The 24,743-nt window shown below is 39.6% G+C and overlaps 1 protein-coding gene across 1 annotated transcript in view; it reads right to left on the bottom strand.

Annotated features, from left to right (window-relative positions):
* Window positions 1-24,743, bottom strand: part of LOC138214832 (CUB and sushi domain-containing protein 3-like) — a 337,499-nt gene that overhangs the window by 74,536 nt on the left and 238,220 nt on the right. Inside the window, 9 exon segments of the mRNA XM_069176654.1 lie at window positions 670-858; window positions 3,487-3,702; window positions 4,071-4,187; window positions 8,408-8,596; window positions 8,901-9,088; window positions 9,551-9,689; window positions 11,561-11,755; window positions 13,950-14,276; window positions 14,579-14,761. Of these exon segments, the coding sequence (XP_069032755.1) occupies window positions 670-858; window positions 3,487-3,702; window positions 4,071-4,187; window positions 8,408-8,596; window positions 8,901-9,088; window positions 9,551-9,689; window positions 11,561-11,755; window positions 13,950-14,276; window positions 14,579-14,761 (1,743 nt within the window).

Below are 24,743 nucleotides of genomic sequence, written 5' to 3' on the forward strand. Positions count from 1 at the left end.
TACATCATGTTCTATTAGAGGCAATATTGTGCATGGACCTACTTTAAATTTGATCATACAAGATGGAAACATTTAAGACAAACAGCTACACCATGGCTTGGCATGTTCTCGTCACAACGTTTTCTTTTCAAATAGCTCATTTATCATATGAAGGATATTTACTGGATGTGGGCCCCCCCACCCCACAGGTTTGATTTGTTTTCATGCTTTATGCTTTCTGAAACTGCCTTCCCTTCATCATTTCAGTCTTGAAAAACAACATCTCAGACCGTGATAAATAATAAATTGTTCCAAGTGTTTAAAAAATTCACAGTCATATTTTTGAGGATTTCCTTGACAAAAAAAACGATCTAAATTATAAGAGGCGATACAGGAATGTGAATAGGACCAAAGTGTCTGCATGCTGCTGTTTTACTTTGCAGAAATATCATTGGCATTTACTGTTACTGCTGAAATTCAATTAATTCAAATGTGTTTTTTACACAGACTGCTGCATGAAAGTTATTTTCGGTTAATACTGTTGTTTGTATCACAGCTTTGAATGGGTGCGTTTTACTTATAGAAAAAAACATGTAAGCAATTTGCAATTTACTTTGCTTGGTGACCAATGTTGAAACCTGACAACAGTGCTGATATTAAAACAAACGCAACAGTAATATTTTCACGCACCAACACATCTCGGTAAAGGAGCGCTCCACATTCTCCGCCCGCCTCCCAGACAGATTAACTCTGGCGCCCCCTCTAGACGGTATCCCATATTGCAGGAAAAAGACAAAGTGTCTCCAACGCCAAAACTGTAGCCGTTTCTCCCGCCGAACCGAGGCATACCAGGGTCCTCGCATGGCTCCAAAGTATATTCTGCAGGGAAAAAAAATATTGAATACATATCAAATACATGAATAGAAAAGAAAATGTACAATGAGTCAACACTGTGAAACCTTCCCCTTCTATGCTTCTAACTAGAAACCAGGAGCAGATAGTATGCCAGTCTACCATGTACAGTACATACATTGCATATATGCTTAAAATATGTCACTTATTTGATTTTTGTAAGTGTGGTATGAGTGCTGTTAGAGTAAATGAGAAATTATGGCATGTCAGGATAATCTTCTCCGAAGAGTGGTAATTCAGTAAATCAATTCCCATCACTCTGAGAGTTCAAAAAGATCCACTCTAATAACTTAAATCAGGCCAACACCATAATCATTTAATATTAGCTGAAAAATGCAAAGACTTCATGGCCAGGCCATTAAAAGACAACTTAAGCACAGGTGTGAACACTTGTTACACAAGTTGTGAGTCTGAGTTGACTCCAACTTGTCCTGAATTGAACTGGTCGAGTTTGTGTCTAAGGTGCAGCAGGAGATGTATTTTCAGTGGGCTACAACTGATGATGTGATGTGTATCTTAGAGCGTGCTGCTGGAGGATACAGCATGTTGAGTATGCTGAAATTGGGAACTCAAATCCGTGGGGACACATCCCATGTACAAGTTTCTGAGTATCAGCTTGTGAATATGGGAGGAGGTAAAATGGCCCTCAGGGCAGACCTAAACTCAAGTGTTCTTTTATTCCCGAGTCAGTGAAGGTGCTCTGAAAGGGAAGTCGGGCAGAGGTTATTGCTTATGAGGGGCCAAAGTGCTTGTACTAAGACTAGATTTTTTTTTCTTAATTCTTTTCCTTATCTCTTTCTTTCTTATAAGAAGAGAGTGGTGTTAAGTAAAGTGTGGGCAAAGAAACATCTTAGCTATGGGAGTAAATGTATTAATTTGGTTGTGCTCAAGTAACTTTTATGTTTGAATTGTGAGGTAGTCTGATGGTGTTGTGTTGACGAAGCCCCAAAATACATCAACATTTTCACTCATGGTATAGAGTGCAAGACTCTATGAGTCCTTCAAAGAGTTAGGCTCCGTCTCTCCATGCCGCATGAAATATTAAATTGGATCTGATTCATCACACTGAATCTTCTTTAGAGAATTAGTAACTCTCAAACATGCAAGGAGTCAAATGCAGCCATGGTTTGGGATTGCATTTGTAATTTGTAAAAATGTTCCAAACATAACCACTAAGGCTATAAGAAATAAATCTTCTTTTTTTTTTTTTTTTTTTCTTCTGGCACTGTTTAATGTTGAATTGCATTTACAGTAGTCCAATGTTGCATAACCTCTGTCAGCTGTTCAGGTTTATTTCTTCAGCAATTTATGAGATTTTAAAGAAAATCCTTGAAGCCAAGGGTGAAATGTCAGTTTCAAGAGTGTTAAAAATTCACTTAACACGGCAAAAGTTTTGTATTGTTCATATTTAACCCGAGAAAACACAGTTTCAAGAAGTGAATCACTGAATAAAAACAGCTAAGATGTAAAAAGTTGGCATAAAGAATCTGGCCACGCAACTGCACATTTAAAACGTTAGAGCTTTTACTCGTCAAAAAACAAACCTTAACCTTTCTCTGCCCCAAAACTAGACTGCAGGGCAATTTCTAAAATGCTTTTTGAATATCTCAGTGTCAGCCCTGTGACTATAATCTGAATTGTGGTGTTCCACAAGGCTTAGTTTTGGATCCCATTTTGTTTGCATTGAATATGTTTTATTTTGAGAAAACATTTCAAGCTTTAAAAGGTAACTCCACACCAGATATTTGATGGAGGGAAAGCATGCCTAAACCGGCCTCCAGACAGTCACTCGGTTGAAAGATGCAGCACAAATCTCTTCAAACACTGACCACAACCTGTTGTACTTCAGTGACCACCAAGCTGTAATTCAGCATGGTGCAAACTTCTACACAGGTTGTGGCAATACATGCAGAATTATTGGACTGGGTCCAGTGACTCTTTTAATGTACTGTACACTGTAGCACAACTGTTTCAATTATGCATGACATTAACCAAAAAAATAAATAAAATATAGGACATACATAAATGTCTATTTTGATAATGGCCTAAACCTAAATTAAGATTTGGATGGCTAGCAATCAGAATCATAATTTTATGATCGTCAAATCAAAATCTCTGACCATTTCAGAGCTCTGCAAGGTCAGGGACCCACATACATTAATGCACTTCAGCCTTGTTTCACCAGAAAGTCACAGTGAACCTCTGATCAGGGCTTGTTAAGAATCACCCTGTGAGAAGGTGCCACATAAATGCGTTTCATGACATATCTTTAGGAGCGTAGCAGTTTGAAGTAGAGCTGACTTATAATTTACTAGATTCTATTTAGGAAAAAGTAATTACCTGTTCTGGTAGAAATGTTGCTCTGCTCGCTTCTCTTTAAAGAGAAGCTATAATTTCAGAGTGTTGTCTTAGATCCTCCTTGTACCAGTTTGTAGGCTGATCCTGGTAGAAGTCCTGCTTAACTGTTTAGTAAATCCACCACTTACAGCATTACTGTGTCAGAATGTGAATTAAGAGTCAAATCAACTTCTTGACTTGACTAAACTGAGGCTAAATTGAATCCGGGATAAGTGCGTAAACATTTAAGTAAATTACCGGAGAAAGTTATGTTGAAGCCTTCGTATGAAATGGAAAAGTCAGAGATGAATCGTAGCTGGGCTTTGAAGTTGCCATAGAGACCAGCATTGATGTTGCTAGGCAACTCGTTGCCGGTCAGGCGAGCCAGTGATTGCAGGAAACTCCCGTTCTCGGTAACCAAGAGGTAGTCGTGTTGGTCCTCCAGATGAAAAGAATTGAACTGAAACTGGACTCCTGTTTGAGACACAAACACAGGATGAGTTTGAAGGTACATAAGAAGTTTTGTTTTTTGTTCTGATTCATGCGCCTCAATATAATCTGTATGAATCATTTTTACAATGTGATAACAGTAGACACAAATCTTAAATTGTTATCATCATAATGACATTGAACAAAACGTGTGTTTTACTTAAATGCTCTCTATAAATGGTCCTACTACTTGAATACGGACCTCTGAATAAACCGCAGAAGACTAAAAACTATTTCAAGTTTGTGGTTACAGTACGGCAGCAGCTGAGCCACTGAGCTTGCTGTGTGACTTGGGACTGTCTCTCACTCTGTCTCTCCGTATTAAGGACTGTGAATCGGTGTGTGCCTCTTGCCTTTCCCGTGGCTGACTTCAACGGTCCAGGTACAGTTGAGAGATGAAGGGTAGCTGTCTGGATAGCCGGGACTAAGGATGGTTCCCCAGGGACCTCTAACGTCCCCGCCACATAGAGCTGGATAGATCGAGAGAGACAGAGTGGGAGAGAGAGGCAGGGGGGGAGAGAGATGAGCAGAGACAGGGGACAGAGACAGGGAGGAGGTTAGCATCAGATTTGTTGATAGCTAAAACAGATAATGCCTCCCTGTGGACCTTTAATACCTGTTCTACTGTACACACACACTTAAGAGTTGCATTTGATGTGTTTGACTTGTGCCATAGAAATAAAGTTTGATTAATTGATTGAATGAGTGTCTACGCACTACAAGAGGAGGAGAGGTAGACGGACGTAGAAAGAAAAAGAAACTGAGATCCTCGAAGAGTTGTGTAGAAAGGTCTGCACGCACTGATAGCTGCAAATCTTATGGCCTTCAACATAACAGAAGATGGGAGGACATTGTTTTAACAATAACTTATATTCTTTAAATGTTAAAAATATGTATTCTTCCTACTTTCGCATAAATCTATGACATGAATAATATAAAGTCTGCCACACACTGCATTGGAATTATAAATAATAATGCATAATTTATTGGATATTTAAATGTCCTTGAAACTAACCAGTACCTGAGCCGAGATAAACTGCAATTTTGTTTATTTTTTTTTGTTAAAAAAAATTAATAATGAGGATTGGGTTGTTTAATTTAACTAGAGTGTGTTAGGATATAAAGAAAATCTCTTCAATATATCTGCATTATATGTGGTATGCTATAATGACAGTGACCACAGTCTCATAATTGCAAACCAGACAGAAACAGCTCTTGCATAATTACAGTAACACTCTGGATAACCGGCGGTCAGAAGGGCCTATACCAGCCCACATGCAGGTAGACTCCATATGCTAATGCACGGTGATTAAATAGTTTTATGTCCTAAATGATAGCAGGAATGATCTCCGGGCAGAACAAAACGTACATTTCAGCTTTTCTGCTTATTAATGATCTCAATTGTCCTCAAGCTTTAAGATCCATATTGCCAATTAAATATCTTCCACAGTGTAGTGATTTATCACCACTTCACAGTCACATTGCAGTGCCTCTTTGCAAATACACAATTATGATTTTTATTTTTGTTTGGTGTTGAATATCTGGAAAAGAAAAAAAAAAAAAATGTTGGTTTTTAGTCTAAAAACCAATAATATGAAAACACTAATGCATAAAAGACTCAAGTGAAAATCATTTTAAAAAAAAAAATCCCCGAAATGCAGTGGATTAGATTTGAGATAATGAATGTGTGGGGAAAAAAGTTATTAAAGTAGTTGCAACTACCTCCTAAAATGCGAAGTTTCTTGTTATATAACGAGATACCATCTGGATAATAAGTATAATTTCTGTTATTGTCAAATGTGGGAAATTTGAAACCTGCTTGGAAGATTTTGTTGCCATGAGATGTGCAGTCTGTCGGCTCACAAAGGTTTTGAAGCAGGGAAATGAGACATTTAATATAAAAAATCCAGACAAAAAAACAGGCCAGATTATCATTTAAACTTGTTTTCCGCAACATTAATGCTGTGTTATAGCTACATTGTGTGCAAGAACTATAAAACGCCTTTTGTGTCTGAATTTTTATTTGCTAAATTTTATTTGAAGTGATTCAAACCAGTGGTATTCAAAGCAGTGAAGCGGGACGAATGCTTCTAAGAGACGACTTAAAGCATTTTGAACCTCACAGTACGGCCTCAGGATGACCCTGCGAGCTCTGCACGTGGTTCCACTGCGAACATGATTATACAGGAGGAGACTTGATCAAGTCCTCAGCAAAAAGCTTGGAGAAATCTGTTGATCATTCTATGCATACTAATGCATGCATATGTTGCAAGGTGCTTCATTTCTGCTCGCTCTAGTTGGTTCATCTTACAGTGGGCTGGCTGTCCTGTCATTTCCTCTTACAATAAACCTATAAAATGCCATAACATTACCTCAAAAGTGCAACGGTGGCAGAGCAGCAGGGAGAAGGTCAAACCTGAAAGTTCAGCTGAAGTTTGCATGAGCAGGACATTTTACCAGGTACTGTACGAGGGAGCAGAAAACCACCGACTCTGACAGCTGCAACCCAGATTAAAATCTGTATACACCCTTCTTTTTGCTGACGGCTGCTACAATCACAAAAATAAGAGGCAAGAATTGAATATGTGCTCAAACCGCAACAGGGCATCTGTATCTTCACACTCAACCATTGTTGGTTTTAAGAACATCGGATTCCCCAAAACCAGAGGACTGAGGAGGAGTGAGGAGAATGTTTCCAAACTAAACAAACATGCACGCACGCACGCAGACACAGACACACACAGACACAGACACACACACACACACACACACACACACACACACGGACGTAGACACATGGCACGATTAATTATTAACACTTTTCAGCCAGAAACCTTATTTTGAATGCTGAGCTGGGTGAGAAATTTGACAATGTCTTCTATTTCCCTCCATCTCACTCTGTCTATCTTTCTTTCAGATCTCCTTCCATTCTCTCTATTTGTTAGCGGGTCACTCCTTCCAGTGGCTAATTCATTTTCTGTATCTGAGTGGAGCTGCATTGAGTGATTCCATGTTACTCTATAGACATGAAAAAAAAAATTGACAAATTAATGAAACATGTTAACTCATAGCTGCTTCATAATTTATTTCATTCATAAAATATCTAGATTGGAGAACATCTCATGAATGCATACTCTTTAAACATACCATTACATTAAACATGTTTGGCTCAAAATCTTTAAAATATTCTGTTTGGCTGCTGTGATAATATTGTCATTTTCTCTTTCATATCATGTTACATACTTCAGCAAATGTAGGAGTGTAGCTTACTTTCATCTCTCCAAATGTAGAGTGTGAATAACATTTGCCTCGCTGCCAATTTTTTCGGGGCCGAGACGGCTGCCTTTGGTGATGACTTGCTTAAATTCAATGTGTACCAGTTGTCAATCAACGGGGTATTCCATTCCTTACCACCCACAGCAGCAAATAGATCCTATATTTGTATGGGTGCATATTGTGTAAACACAGTCTAATGGCATTCAGCCTGCAAATTCCAGGCAGCGTGCTTGATGTTTATGCGCTCAAACTGCCTCCTTGGAGGAAACTACCGCCAGTCCCGGCAACTGTGCAATTCAAATGTGGTTCACAAGCCAAAGCAAGCAAGACACCACAAAACTGATGCAGCAGTGCAGCATCTTTCCTTCCCCCCTCCTGCTCCTCCATGATTGGAGCAAGAGAGAGACAGCGAGAGAACTGGTGAGAGAAAGAGAGAGAGAGAGAGAGAGAGAGAGAGAGAGAGAGAGAGACTTGTTTCCCTCCTCCCCTCACCCACTCTTGTGCTCCCCCCCACCCCCCGTCCCCCGTCCCCTTGATTTGAGAGAGAAGAGAGGGGAGGTGACAGCCAACACAGGCTCTCGTCAAACCTACCTCAAACCTTCCTGTGTTCATGGTTCACACAGGAGAGGAGGTGACAGGAGGCATATGGATAAAAGCAGCACACACACATGCAGGCACAAGCACACATGTATGTATTCAGTGCACATGCGTACACACACACTCACAGATACACAGATACACAGACACACACACACAGTACTTTGCCCACAGATCTCTAATCTTTTTCTCAAATCATCCTCTATCAGCCACAGCAGCCTTCACTGCAAATTGTCCCTGTGTGCGTGTGTGTGTGTGTGTGTGTGCGCGTGTGTGTGTGTGTGTGTGCGTGAATCAACCAGTGGTTTTGTCGCAGAACAACATGTGACTCAGCTCCCCGTACAGGGATGGCAGATCATCTTCTGATTTCTTTTTTTGTTTTTTTAAACACACCTCAGCCTTGTGTCTACAGTGCAATAAAAATGTCTATTATAATGGACAAAGCAGATGATCTGTTTTTGTATCGAAAATGTTTTGGGCAAAGTCTGTCGAAATGATGACAATTTCTGAAAAGGGGATTTTTTTTTTTTTTTTTAAACTTTCCATTTGTGCTGTAAAACATCAGTGGTCTTGTATATAATAAGGAGATTATGTAATGTACCATATTTGTCAATGTCAACTTCAACATGTCATTATTCCTAATTAAAAACAAGTGCTAGTAAGTGCAAGTATAATGTAGAAAAATATAAGTGGCATACATCAGTTGCATTGTGATTTAATGTGCACATTCAAATAAACTTCCTTTTCTTATTTATTCTCTGAAAAATCACAACTTCAGTTACATGTTCAAAACTCAAAGCTCTTCTGAGATATTTACCGTCGCATGTCGGTAACGGGTGGCTCCACCAGTGGTTCTTTTCACACACTAGCGGCTCCTCGTGGCTGAGTCTGTAGCCAGAATCGCAACCAAACGACACTGTGGACCCGATGGAGAAATCCTGCCCATACCGGATACCGTTGACGGGGATGCCGGGGTCCAGACATGAGTAGCTGTCCACCGTCACACCTGGAACAGAAAGGGATTACATTTTGCTGATCTGCATTATCTAAATCTCCCAGCTTCACATACAGCACCATGCTGTGCAATCATGGCTGTTAGCTTTTCCGCAGGTAAAAACCACAAGTTAGGTCAGCATGTGAAACTGTGTCTGGTGGACTACTACTGTGATAATGTGACATCAGGCACACCAATATTGAGAAAAATACGTTCTTTTTCTAATATAGTCAGCATTTGGATCAATTTCATAGACATGAATGCATGTGCACATTTGTTCATACTGTATTTCATACTGTAGTTGTTTCTAACTTACTTTCATAGACTATTTTGAAGCCAGCGTTCGAACGGCTGTTGTCCGTGGTGAACAGCAGATAAAGAAAGTTGCTGGTGCTGAACAGGAACTGTGGGACCTGGGTACCGTTAAAGGAGCTGACCAGGGGAGACAGGAGGTTTGGTCCATCATGGATCTCCAGGAAGTCATAACCCAGCTCTGTCTGGAACCTGTGAGAGCACAATGTCCGAATATCACATTGATTAGTGATGATGATATTTCCAGTCCAATGTTGAATGGTTTTCAAATAATCTACAGGTTGTGGGGCCAATTTGGTAAATGCACTTTACAAAGAAATAAAGCTGAAGCAGGTAAAACCAATGAAAAATTATTATAGACACATATTTTGGTCTTGTCTCTATTGTCAGTTCACAGCTCAGAAAACACATAACTTTAACAACAGTATTACCTGCCTTCCTGATTAATATGTAACTCTAAGTCTTGATTTTAGAGCCAATGAAACTAAAGACATCATTTTTATATTCTTGGTGAATCCCAGTAAACTTTAAGTCTTGTAAATCTTTGCTTGTCAGATGTAAGTGATGAAAATTTTGTTGAAGCTTCACAATCCTGCCCATTCAAAGCTCTGGGAGTCATTATGATATGCAGAATCAAAGAATTATGCCACCCACCGGTCAAATGTGATTTTGATGGAACGCCCAGGCTCTGATTCAATCACCCACTCACAGCTGAGGGAATCTTTGTAGTAACCAGGCCACCCAGGAGACAAAATCACTCCACTTGGAGCTGAATAATGGCCTCCGCATGGGGCTGTAAGGAGGCGAGAGGAAAGAAAGAAGAAAGTTAGGGGAGAGCTAGAGGACACCCAAGTCCAGTCTGAGTCTAAGTGAAAGTCCAAGTTGATGTATGATGTATGAGAAGTGACAGTGAACAGATCTGACAGGATTTACATGTAGCTTTGGTGGGTGAATCAGCTCCACCAGCAGCTGACGGGCAACTTGAGGCAACTTGGATCCATCTTTTATTCAGTGTTTCAAGCTGGTTTGCAGCAAAGGCACACAGCCTGATGCTCTGATTTAACAATTCAACAATAGCATACCAAGGTTCTCCAGGTACTTTGGAGAACTGGCTGGAGTTCTGCTGGAGACTTTATCTCAGAGAGTGATACACCAAAAGAGAAATTTAATTTTTGTTTTGTTAATGTATTCAAACCTATAGCAAACAAATAAGTTTTTTTGCCCACTTTTGGGATGTATAACAAATCAGAATGCCATCTGATGTCTATTAACACATCAAGAAGACATAGAGCGAACGTAGTATTGATCTGGAGTTTTGTTTCAAGCTACTTGAGGAATAAAGGTCGAATATTAACTCTGCTTTAAGCGCTCCACCAACTTCTGGCTGTCTATTTAGCTGCTGAAAGGCTCTATTTCACCAGTTAGTCATTAACTTTGCTGTTCGGTGGTGGAACAGTAGGGTACAGTGTGTTCACAGCAGGGAATAATAGAAAGTGGATGTACGTTATATAGGAGTTTGTCACTGAGTAACATCTTCCACGCTACACACAGTCATTTCATCCACTGTTGATAAAAGATATCGATTGAGCTTTAAACATCCCGTAAGAAAAATTCTTCAATGTATTTAAAATCACATCAGATGTACAGTATATAATTGGTCTTACAAAAGGATAACATCAAACATTATGTAAACTGATACTGTGTAAATATCTATTAACACTTAAAAGCAACATGAAGGATCGAGCCACTGTAATCACAGGCAACATTAGGCAGGAGCCATTCTGTTGTAGTTGTCTTTTAAATGTGATCTTGTTTAAAGTTTAACTAAGTGTCTGAAGTCAATTTGTCCTGGTCTGTACCTCCTGAATACAACCTAGTGGATTTTCCATCCAAGTAGTAACAGACACACATTAGATACAATGGATGTGGGGACTTTAAATGACCTGCTGCTTAATTAACATGGTGCTTCTTTGTACTATTAACAGTTTTATCCACAATAGCTGTGGTGGGAAATATGTTGAAGTAATTATATCAACTGCTGGAACTTTAGATAGAGCACTTCTCTGCTCCTGTTAATTATTTTTTTTTGCCCTCAGAGTCACAGGCCAAATTCAGATCTCTGTTTTTTGTACTTTCACACATTTGAACGGTCATATAATTATCCTGACAGTATACAAATGATAAATAACAGTGCTGTCGTGTGAAATAGAATATAATAAGCTATATATGAAATAAGTACAGTTAAGCTGGTGCCATGTAAGGACTAATATTGAGACTTAACTTGACATTTAAAGAAAGCTGTTACAGTTGGATTACATCCAATTATAGCTAACATATTCATATGTCATTAACTTCATATTGAGTTGAAGGTCATATACGTCGTTCTCTTCCCAGATGTAGCGACCAAGAAAGCATTTTATACTCCTACTACAGTCAGAGTGTATTTGTAAGCTGGTGGCTGTACCTTTGGCAGCAGTGTATTTCAAGTTATTTCCCTGGATAATTAACTTAACTGGCCACCTCCATATTTTTTCCTTCCGTTGAGCTGACAGCAGATAACTTCACCCTTGTGTGTGTTTATACAGGGGTAATGATGATACAGTATCCTGGATGACATATTGTTCCCTCGTTAATAGTTTAAACAGAAATCTTGTCAAAATGTACCTTCACATTTCGGGATGGGCCCACTCCACATGACTTTTCCCTTCTCTAACTGACAGGTGATGGTCTCTGTTCCCTGGGTTTTGATAAAACCGTCCTCACAAACCACAGAGATGGAGCTGCCAAGCTGAAAGCTGTCTCCAAAGCGGCGGGCGTTGATGGGAATGCCAGGGTCCGGGCACTCATTATGGCCAAATGCTGTGGTAAAACATTACAGGGAGACACAGACATGATGTAGGATATATTAAAGATTAGACGTTCACAGACACATACACAAGAAATGTTATTAGGGAATATGAGACCTGTACTTTATGGGCCTTCACAGGCTACCTTTTGCTCATCACTTTGATTAAATTTCTGAGAACCAGTCATATAGATCTATTACTACAACTTGACATCTTTGAATTTTCAGCTGTTGCCAAGAAAACATCTATAAATGTCCCCTATAATCTGTCTGTTCTATATTCCTGCCTTGTCTTTCAATATCTTTGCTCATATGATCATTTCTCATGCTGCAGTATATCTGCTCCGTGCTTGGGCTGAATCTAAGCAATGTAACTTGTGATAAAAGTCATGAGAGCAAGTCTGGTTCTTCAGGATGCGGTCTGCCTCATCAGATTAGAAGGTTGGAAAGTCCAACTTTCAAATGTCCATGTTTTGCCAGTTAAAGCAGTCTGGTGTAATCAGGTGATAAGAGAGATTTAAAAATGATGAATGCAATGATCCCCTAAAAAAAAAGAAAAAAGTCAGGCATACACCGAATGGTGTGAGATAAAATCACAGATACAATGTGATGAAACTTGTGGCCAGAACACTTCGGTAAATGTGTTTGTCGTCAAACCCAGTCAGGCGATCAGTATCAAATTCCGTTTTTGTTGTCCAGTACACAGACATGTTTTGCCTAAAGTAGCTCAAAGACTGTGAGAAGGGGCAAAAGCTTCTTATTTACTGTACATGTTGTATCCTGTTGTCTAGCGAGCCGGTCTTCAATGCATCTAAGCCTCACCTGGATTTTGATCAGTTACAAAAGACTGCACAGCTGACAACTTTATAATGAAGACAGAACTTCTGAGATGCCAACTGCTCCTAAAACCCCAAACATCTTGGTTTCTATTTTGGCACAGGTTAAAGACACAAGATATGACGTTTAAAAAAAGGTAATTGGGGAGGTTTTTGGGAGGTGTATTGTTTCACTTTTGACGGAATTAGGCTAACAGTTTCCTTTCGCTTCAAGTCTTTGCGCTAAGCAGGTCTAAACACATCCTGGACCTCTCTCTGTACTGGACGCACAATGATAGCAGTCCTCTTATCTGACTGGTTATGACAACAAACAAGCCAAAACGTTCCCAACAATTATTCCTTTAATGCTTTCTCTGCCTGAGTTTCCTGTTTGTTCTGCAACCTACACCTCTATTCTTAGCTGCCATGATAACCACACGAGCCCTTTTGAGTCAAAAAAGCTTGTCTTTTGTCTGTTGAAGCCTCCTGTCTGATCGAACAGTTAGTGAATTAAAAGAGCTTCAATCTAAATTGAACCATCGAAACATCTAATATATGCGGGGAGAGAAACTGCACCTGCTCTTTGTGCGTGGTAGTTGGGATAAAAATGAAGAAGCTTACAGTACAAATACTATTTGTCCCTTTAACACTGTTTTAAACATAAATTAAAAACAGTTTTGACATGACTGTGACAGCAAAATTGTTTCATGAAGTGAAACCAGAATAAAACCACCTCATATCTAATGTAATAATAGGGACGAGACAGTTATGCATAAAATTCATATAGAGCACTGAGAGGCAATGCCTTATTGCCTTCGAACAATGCCTCTGTGTCAGACTCAAGAGTTGTCTATATTTGTGAGAGAAAATAAATATGACCCCATATGATTATCTTTTTTCTTTCTGTTAACACATATTAGACTTCAACCTATTGGGAAAAACTATTGGGCAACCAACAGTGAGGTCACCTATAGGTTTGTGAAGCCAGATTTTGGCTCCCACTTTTTGAGGCCTAATTTCTAATTAATGACGGACTCATTTTCAAATCGACTGCTAGAAAAATAATAAGAAGGAGATACTTGTGGGGAAAAAAAAAAAAATCGATTGACTTTATATATGCGGTTGAATGGGAATCTATTACGCTGGAGGGTTTTTGTTACTAACCCCTAGCGGCACTCTGTGATATTGCAGTTGGAGGTGCTTCTTCATTGACCTCATTTTTCAGATTCAAAAGCTACATCTACTTCTATATACAGTGTATAGAAAAAACTCAGAAAATGGTCACGTGTAGCATATTATAATAATACTACTACCAGCAGAGACAATAAAGTTGGTCATTTTCCAGTGTTAAAGTAAAAAAGAAGAAAAAAAAAAAAGAAGAAAAAGTACGTACTACTGTATGTGATATTAAATCCTCTTCCTGACATGGAATGATCAGCCTGAAATTCCAGCCTCAGCGTGTTGGTATTAGACGTCAGGTGGGAAGGACTCTCAGCTCCAGAGAACCTCCCGATGACAATGGCATCATTTGTCTCGCCATCTTTGAGTGTTAGAGAATCGTAGGGTGCCTCAAGGTCAAAGTCATTAAAGGCCAAGTGTATTCTGGAGCCTGGTTCTGACTGGATGAGCCAGACACAGTTCATGTTGTTCCCATAGCCTTCTGGGTAATCTGGGGAGAGGACGGTTCCTGAGGGAGCCGTGAAGTTGGACATGCAGGGGACTGTGGGAGGAAGAGACGAACAAATACACAGACAGACACAAACAGAGAGACAGAAACATTTGAGAGGAGAGCGGGCAGGGAGGGGAAGGCATACAGAGAGAGAAATATTCTGTTAAATATTCATCTCCACAGCATCATCGGTCATCATCTGCCTCAGGCCATAATAAACTCTGTGCTGTCACCATGGTGGCAGGTCAGACTGAAAGTTATCAACATCACCGCAGCGCACATGTCATGTTTTATAAGTTCACTCCACTGCAACATATTCCTGAAAATCACTTGCACATGATTTTAGTACTTACATATGCAGATTGGGATGTTTGCCGACCATTGATTATTGTCCTGGCAGGAAATGGTTTTCTCTCCAATCAGCTCAAAGCCAAACTGGCATTCAAACCTCAGGATTCCTCCATTGGAAAAGCTGTCGCCCTCTCTTATTCCATACAGAGGAGTTCCAGGGTCGCCGCAGCTCTCCTTGTCTATTTCTGGAGTGACAGAGATTCATATGAAAACATTAACATCTGCGTGGACCTAAAAGGACAAGATAAAACACGTTGGCTTGACCCCTGACCTAAATTACTGGCCTAGCATATTAGCTTCATCTTAATGCTTCAGTCACTGAACAAAGACAACGGCTAAAAACTGAATATAAAATAATGGCAGAAAAAGCACCAAGAACAAACATTATTCCTTATTCCAAATGTCCAGACTTCACCACTTTTGCAGACTAGTTTTTCCAGGAAGTGTGCAAGTTTGGGAGTGCTGTCCAAACCTAAAATTCACAGTCAACAAAGGGCCTCCAGCAGACTTTCTGCAGACTTCTATAAGATCCACTTGGGTTGCAAACTTCACCAGAGTTAACTGATTTAATTACTCACAATGCATTGCAATACGGATGCGAGGTTGTTGTTTCATCCAATTCCAACAAAACCACTTTATTAAAATGTTACTTGAATCATTTAGGCCAGAAATAATATTCAAACAAATCATAATAGAGAAGCATGTAGAAGTATTGGGTACAGAGGTGATCTAAATTCCCTTTATCATTGTAGCCCTTAGGCCGGTCTATCAGCGGATAATACAGCCTTGTAGTTTCGTGCCCTCAGTTCACAAGTCCAGAGGGTGGACATTTGGATTCAGACTACGATGTAATTTGATTTCTTGACCTAAAAATACATGAGAAAGAATAGCAAACACCAGAGGAGCAATAAAAATCACGATCAATACATAAGTTTACACCACAGAGGATTGACAATTACCGCTCAGTAGCATGCAACCCAACAATACAAACCTGAGGCACTGTTTTACAGAAACACATTTTGAGCACTGTTTCCACATAAATGGGGCAGTGTCATATTTCACATTAGATTTTATCGTCAAATGTGAATTGCCAATACTTTGTGAAATGAGTCAACATTGCGTGTTGCAAATTTGTTGAAACGGGCCGCTGGTTTGAACAAATTACTTCAAGATGTTTTCTCAAGTCCGTTCTGATAAGGTTTTTACATTATTTTGCTTTCATTCTGTGACTGTATGGTCAGACAGCAGGAGATTAAAGAGGGCATCTGGAGCCACACAGTTATAGTTTTATAGGCTCTTTGGAAAAAAAAGGAGGTGACAAAACACTCTAAACAACATGCAGCTCTTCAACATTCTACTTTTTAAGCTTAGCTAAACTACACGTTCATAAACTGTGTTCGACAACCAGCTCATCAAGTGTTTGTTGCTGGAGTCTCCTCTTGTCAACATTTGTGCAACCATGCAGTGTTATCTGCCTCAAAGACTTGGTGGTCAGCTTCCTCTGCTGTGAAACACTATGTCATGCTGCAAGAGCTCATCATCCATTTTGAGCAGAACCGCACTGCCACTTGAATAGTGTCTTGCTTAAAGACGATCTGCTCCTGGTTTGCTGAGTCAGGAGAACCTTAGGAATGCTTCTGCTTCTCCGTTCGTGCAGCCCAGAGGCAAGTTTGCATCCATCTCTTTGTGTATGCCTCCTTCGTCTGAGTTTGCAAGCATTCATGACACCTCTTTTCTTTTTTACATTCAGTCTGACCGTAAGATCAGACAGATCGCCCTTTGATTCCATATAAAGGTGCCACTGTGTCACCATAATTCTGTTTAAAATGTTATATATGGGATTTGTGAAAATATACCCTCCATTTGCCGAGCCTTCCTCTCCTTTATTCGTCTGCTCTGCTCCCCTGTTTTCAGTATTATTTACAGGAGGGGCCCATGGCAGGAAGCAAAGGTGTGTGCTTTGTGTGCGTGTTTCACTGTTGGTTTATGCATGTGTGCGACTGTGTGTGTGTGTTGGAATGCGTGTTTGTGATGTATTGCATTAATTTCCATTATGACATCGTCTTTATGAGACCCGCAGACTCAACCAATCACAGCCTGCCTAACACACATGCTCGACTGTGCGCAGGCACGCACGCACGCACGCACGCACGCACGCACACACACACACACACACACACACACACACACACACACACACACACAGAGCAAAATAATGGAGGACAAATTGCTTTGGAAAGAAAACAGGAAAACTGTCAGAACATTCCTGTCCTGCTACTCCCTCACACACACACGCACATGCACACACGCACATGCACACACACACACACACACACACACACACACACACACACACACACACACACACACACACGCTACTGTACATACATACAACACGCGTAAACAAAGCCAACCACACATCCACAGCCAGTCTCTCCCTTTGCATCACACATTGATACAGAGACATTACTCTCTCTCACACACACATATACACAAATATAATCCTATTGTGTTTGTAACAACAAGGCTGACAGCTTCACAAAGGGGATTAGGCTCCTTCAAGTATATGTATGTGCGCAAGTGAATGTGTACGTGTGTGCAACTTCAATATTATGTTTGTGATCGCTCATTGAGAGACATCCCACTCTGTTCTATAATATTCCATCATGTTCACAACATATTGTCCATGGAAATACATGTAGGTGCAGCAACACAGGGACCCCACACAGACACACACACACACACACACACACACACACACACACACACACACACACACACACACACACACACACACACACACATAGAAGGAGAATAAATGCACTTCCTACTAAATATCTGAGGGAGTAAGGTAATAGATTTTGGGAGGGATAATGAGATTGAGAAAAAAAGTTTAGAGGCTCTTTCTCTTTTGTGACCATTGTGAAATTGATTTTAAGGCCAGGTTGCTAATAGTGATCCAAATCTCAATGTACAGTTAGGTGCACAGACTAGTGTTTGATATTTGCTGTAAACTGTTCATGTGCATTTTCACCTTATCAATGTTCCCAAAACAAAACCAAGAAACATTAAACACATTAAACCACATCAAATAATAATCAGAGGTAAGTATAATCTATACTATCCACCTATCTATACTCACAATACTGACATTTTTTCTGTCTCTTTAAGGTTCCACACCGGGCCACAGAGAGGCTTTTGAGGATTGATTTGACAGGAGATGTGTATAAGAAAGACATAATTTTCCCTTCTCATTGCAGCACACAATCTCTATTGGTGTTTGTTACATAAGGTGCACAAAATGTTTTATATTCACTGGTGTGACTCCCAAATACCTGTGACTCTGTAAATTGGACCCTAGGCAGGTAGATAATAACTGGGCTGCTGTCTTTGATCTGGACACATTACGGTGCAGAAATACATCTCTCCAGTCTGCTGGAAAAAACCTCCTCAACTGCAGACCCAGACTCTGGCTCATGACCTTGTAATAGGCTTGTGATTCCAATATCATCAGTGATTTTCTGGATGTACATGCCCTCAGAAAGATCCCTGCAATCATCTCTGTACAGGGAGTAGTGGTGGGCAAACAAGACCCCCCCTTATCAGAGGTATTTTGTCATGTTTGTTCCACTAAGATGTTACAGTTAATTCCTCTTCCTCCTCTGAAAACGAGTCAGAAAATCTAAACGAGCAACTGAACAAATCTTAACATATGTAAGCGCATTTTCAATAAATATCACTGTGTTATAGCAAAGCAAGAGAATAAACTGGAAAAAGCCTGTCAAGACTATAATTAAGAAAGGTTAAAGAAGCATTTTCCAGACCTGTCGTCTGCTTAAAGTAGACACAAAGAGCTTAATGAGCTCCGAACCATCTGGAGCTCCTTCTTGATGAGTTTTCAAATTACTTCATGACCAATGAGGGCCAAAACTGCATCTCATATGTTCATATTTTGAAGTCAATCTCCTTCCATTCAATCTATCTTCACATTTAGGGGATCCCATTGTTCGGGAAGTTGATATTGACGTTTAAAATGACCACTAGACAAAACGCGAATGAGAACAATTCTTCAAACAGTCACTGTGCCCACTCAGTTACCCAATATTATACATGATTTGAAATGTATATAATTTATTAGTAAGTCTTAATGGGAAAAACAAATTCAATTTCTACAGTGAATTTTGACTGAATGAATGACAGATGGTATTTCCATATTACATAAGTCAATAATTCATGACTTGAAAATGAAATGCTGTTTATCGTGCTGTGATTAAGTAAGCCTTTCCCTTCGCAGGTTACCTCTGAAGCACACGTGTATGTGTGTGTGTGTGCACACGCTCACAAAAAGCAGCCAGTTTTGTCTCACTACCCCAATTCTAAGGTTATTGACTGTAATATTGAGCCATATTTCTGGTTACGTTGTGAATGAATATTTAATGGCTGTGTATTCCAGGGTGTCTAAGCTGCTTTGGATGTGGACTCAAGAGAGTCCTGCTCAGTACCTGGACTACAGTACTGCAGCAGCACGAACAGTCCACAGACCCGATAAGATCCAAAGAGGTTATTTTTTTGTTCAAATTAGGATAATCATTCTTAGAAATACTTTGTCAGTAAAAAAGTATGCATCTGAATATGGTATCAAACAATGGCATATGGCAATAAAGAAAGTAAAATAACAGACAAATGGAAATCAGAAAAAGTTAATTGAAAGACAAAACCTACTAATTGTAAAAGCGTATGTATGGACAAATGCAGGGAGACCACACTTTTGGTCTGTCCCTCTCAGCACATACATACGGACCCAGCGAACCAGGGGTCAAACTGGGCAGTAAAAATCCACCTTGACATCTTTCCCTCCAATAAAACACATCACATATTAAAAACCATAAAAAGCAGATGAAAAACCTAAAATAAAATCCCAAAATAAGAGCTGACATTATGACTGTGTGATGGGATCATGTTGTAGAGTGAAACGAGAAGAGAGGAGAAGAGAAGAGAGGAGAAGAGAAGAGAAGAGATACAATGATGTCATAGTAGGAGGTTCGAATCCAGGGATGATAAATTCATTTTAACGTGTACCTACAAGAGCCTGTGATATCATGAGTTTGACGCATGAGGCTCAGCTGCAGAGTAGCAGCAGGTAAGCTAACAGCACGCTCCGAGATCAACCTCGTAACATCTAGCATGCGGAACAAACTAGATCAAAAACATTTGTCATGAGATTAACACGTGTACCTTTCCGCTCTCTTTTTCAACCGGCTATGAAACAGGCACTTGATGTTTATGCTGCACTTTGTTGTCTCCTACAACAGTGTTATGCAACACAGGATGATGGGATAATGCTGGAATGATGCATTTAAAAAAAGCCAGAGCTCGAGGGAATGACTCATCGCCGGAAACAAATTCTGAAATTCACCATTCATATGAATTTTTCTGTGAACATGGATGAGAGGTTATGCAAATATTTACACCTTGTGCATTTTGAACTATTTAGGGCCACAATATTACAATAAAAATACTCAAATGCAAGTAATTTACACTAAGTTATTGTACACACTATACTACATAATAGGTGATATAGCATATTTTACGAAGCAGTTGTTCTAACAAAATATGTTCTATGTTCTATGTTTAGACCAGTCCTTAGAAGTGGCTCTGATGTCTTGTAAACCTTGTATCTGGCAACAGTAAAATACACATCATAGTCTACCTGGCGGTTCAATCTGTCTGATGTGCAGGTGTCTTTAATGGCCACATCCCTCCTCAACACATTGCTTCAGTGAGTTGAAGGTGAGCGAGGGCAAATGAGCACCTGGGCTTGTTTCAAATGGCAGGAATGAGCTTGTATTCCTGAGTGGAACAGAAGGTTTCATCTGTGTGGAGTAGTTGATTTCTGCATCAATCCAATTGGCAGCTGTTGCATCTGAATTATAGAAAGCGACAGTGGTGCTCTGAAATCCCACTCGGTGACAGCCCTCAAGATCTCAAAAGGAGGTGGAGATGATGGGATACTGGTGAAGGCCCTCAGAGACCTCACAAACAATTTAGACAGACATGCAATGTAAAATCACTGAACTGAAACAGGGGCACACTGTACAGGAGATTCATGCCCGGACCACTGATAGCTACACACTAAACTTATTTTTTTTACTGAGAATATGACTGGTAAAGATTGTAATGAAGTACTTCATAAGATGGACTTTATTCAAAAGGTTTTATCTGAAAGCTGTAAAGGCACTTCGCGAAGAACATGCAGTACATTTCTTCTGTCTACTCTGCGTTTAATAAAGGTGACCATTCAATCTGAATGACAACACATATTTACATTTTGAATGTTATTTGAGAGACAAAAATGTCAAAACTGTATTTAATTGACATTGTTGTACTGTGGTTCATCAGGTTATGTATTCAAAGCTGACAAATACAGCACATAAGATGTATACTAATGTCATTCTTACGAAAAGGAGAAAAATAACATTCAAAACTATAGAAAGTAATTCAAATTAATGTGAAAATGATTATCAGAAAAAAAATGAATCTTATTGAGCGACTTGTTTCAGCCTTGCTGTTGCAGGTTTCTGTTTCCAAACCAACCAACATCAGACATCACTGCAAATATATACTGAGAGCCTGGCATTTGTCCATGTTTCAACACTCAATATTTTCTTATTACAGAGAAAATGAAAATAAATCACTGAGACGCTGTTTTATTGTTGCTGGACTAAATATTATGCTTTGAAAGCGTTTGCATTGTATTATTATGCTCTACGTGGCTCAACATCACAAACAAAGACATACACAATCACCGACACATTATGGTCTAAAACCTCAATGACACCTCTTTATGGACTGTGCAGACAGATATACACTGTAAGCTTATGATAAATTCATGTATTCACAGAGCAGACAGAAACTCACTGAAACTTTAATGGAAAAGATGTCAATAATGTTGCCATGCTCCTTTAAATCTATAGCTGTGACACACCATGGTTCATGGTAGACTGAGAGATTGCTGCACAGACAGTCCAGATGGGTGTGTGCGTTTGTGTACTTGTATTACTGACGTTGTGGGGACATAAATATGTTCACACAGTCACGTTGTGGGGCTCGCTTTTCAAGAACAAAAAGTCCCCACAATGTAAATTATAGAATTTTAAGTTGGACACTTGATTTAAGGTTAGGCAAGTAATAGTTATGGTTTGGGTAATGCTGGGAATTTGATTAGATGTAATGTCCTCTGAAGTGATGGAAACACAACTATGTGTGCGTGTATGGCTGTGATTTGTATGCCTTGCCATAGGAGTGGAGTCAAAGTGTTGCCAGGTTGGTGACCTTGGCTTTAATAATAGATGAATGGTGACAAGAGAAAGAGAGGGACACAGACAGAGAGCAGGAGAAAGAGAAAAGCAGAGGCACAAAGCTAGAAGAAGAGTGAATATGTGAAAAAGAAAGAAAAAAAAAAAAAGAAGAAAAATCCCATACTGCTCATTTGACAGACACCAGGAGAAAAAAAAAGGGATGTCTAATACAGGGGAGAGAGAGGCTGAGAGAGAGAAAGCGGGAGAAGCAGAGAAACCAAACAGCAGTGCATTACAGAGCAACTGTTGTGATTTCAGAAAGAAAAGAATGAGAGGATGGCGGATAGATAGATAGCTAATGAGGAAAAATGAGACATAGACAGAGAGAGGAGGGAAGAGAGGGAGAATGTGAGGAGTGAAAAGAGGTGAGTGACTTGTTGGTAGAGCTTCGCTGGCTCACTGATGGAGGACCTGTCTGACACACATGCACTCTCACAGAAACACACAAACATACATTGTGCAGTGCTCCAGTGACTTTGCGGCAAGGCTGGAGTTACTGATAATGTTTATATTTCATAGCCGAGGTCTAAGGGATGTGGCTTTAGGAACGAACACACACACACACACACACACACGCACGCACACAAACACACACACATGCACACACACACACACACACACACACACACACACACACACACACACACACACACACACACACACACACTCCCCTTTTTTACTGTCGCACATTCCTTAAAAAACACATACGTCTCATCCACCCACCCACCTTTATAGTAAATCTTGTGGGTGATGGAGCCAGCACTCTGAGACAAACACATTTATCTTGCACTCAGTGTTGGGAGAACTTTTCATGGTATTTGGGTTTGAGTGAGAAAGACGCATTTAAAGATATATTTGTCTGGGTAATTGTTTAGTACTTTTTTTGTGGGGTATGACAATCCAAGACTGTCAGAAGTATTTCAGTCGGGATGATATATTGTGGCTCATGATTATTACATAACACAGGAAGAGTGACATTTTAAAAAATTGAATAATGATGTGGTAGCCAATATTCCTCTCTAACATATTCATATTACATGAAGATTTGTCTTAATATTTGACAGTAGCACCTGTTATTTATACTGTAACTATAGAAGCATATATTTAGCCTTTCAGTTCTGCAGCTGTTGGTTACTTTTCAAACAAAATACACACTACTTTAAAGTCAATATATCTATGCTTAGCAAATTCTAGCTGAAAATATCTATTGAATGCCTACAAACAATTTCCTGCCGTTTGATGATCCTAGTGGGAGAAATACAGTGTAAAGGTATTGTGTCAGTCTCCACCGTAAAGTACAGAATTGACACACTGCATTGTGTTCTAAATACAGACACTTAAATGCTCTGCAGATCAAGGAAGAAACTCATCATGCGCATACAATGGAGCATTATTATAAGCATGGGTGCTTTAAGATGGCGGCTCTCTCCATTAATTTTTCTATTGATCTCTAGGGGGAAATTGCTTAGGAGAAATAAATGAGGATATGCGCAACTATAGTGGAGCTCCTAACCAGATGTCCTTTATGGTTTCAAGTTAGTTTGACTCCTTCGGCATTACTAGACTTACTTCTAACTTTGATTTACTGCTTAAATAAACTGTTCTGAAACAACTGTATTGTTCCAGTTCCTTTAAGAGAGACAGAACTGTGGTATTTGATACTTTCCTGTTTTCATAATTTTGACATTATGTTCTTTTAATCGCTGTATTGTCACCGTATCATTTGAAGTTCACACTGAAACTCAAAGAGTATAAAGGGCACAGATATATCAAAACAATGTATCATTGTCGCACCACTTTTGGAAGTCACTGCATTACCGGACCCAGCAGTGTGACCTCATTATGACAATAAATCTACAGATGATGGCACCCAAACGAGGCACACAAAGTTAATTTCGGCAGCAAAGCACCTGTCTCCATGTTTCATGGACTGTGATCAAATGAACACTGTCATCTATCAAACAGGAGATTTTGTAAAGGTTAATATTTTTAGTATGGCGGGAGCTGATTTGACAGAACAGAAACTCACTTTGTTCTTCACGGATATTAAGATGAACTTCGGGTGTTGCTAAACAAGCATTTATTTTTAAAATAAAACATTGAACCATCAGATCAAAAATCCAAATATTTTCTATTTGATCAAGAGAAATCATCGTTTCCATTCAAGGGATTCCTGGTGAGAGACTTCAAGACACCAAACTCTACCCAAAAGATTGTTCAACACAATGATGACCATGACATTTGATCCTCAATGGAACACATCCTTTGTGAACGAACCATACATAATGATTGATTGATTGATTGAAGGTGACCTCATTAGTTAATTTAATTTGCTTGCAGATCAAAACATAAGCTATGGATCATACTGGATGATGCGTTAAGGAAGCTGGAAATTGGGAAAATTCACATTTGGGAAGGTCACACTTCCTAGTTAAGATTGATCACAAACAGGCAACAATGTGCTCCATTTCTGATGTCAGAATATAGAGAAGTGACCAACAACATCATCATCATCATCCATATAAACCAACACAGGGATGAAAGGGAGCTCAGAAGGTCAATAATATTTGAGCACTAAATTTCTACACGTTTTAATGTACTGCTGTTTAATACAGAGAGCAAACAAGGTAGGCTAAGATAACCAAGTCTTGTATATTTCACCTTAATTCCAGAGCAAATTGTACATTTCTTCCTTTCACCACACACGTTGCAATGTGAAGTGACGTCAAGCCTCCTTCTCAGAGCTCTCAAAAGCCTCCCACTTTCCTATAGTGGGATATTCCCAGGTCAACAAGCCCACAAGTGTTTA

The sequence above is a fragment of the Embiotoca jacksoni genome, unplaced genomic scaffold, assembly GCF_022577435.1.
Source record: "Embiotoca jacksoni isolate LCO1_2020_lvr unplaced genomic scaffold, fEmbJac1.0.p SCAF_7, whole genome shotgun sequence".
NCBI classification, from domain to species: domain Eukaryota; kingdom Metazoa; phylum Chordata; class Actinopteri; family Embiotocidae; genus Embiotoca; species Embiotoca jacksoni.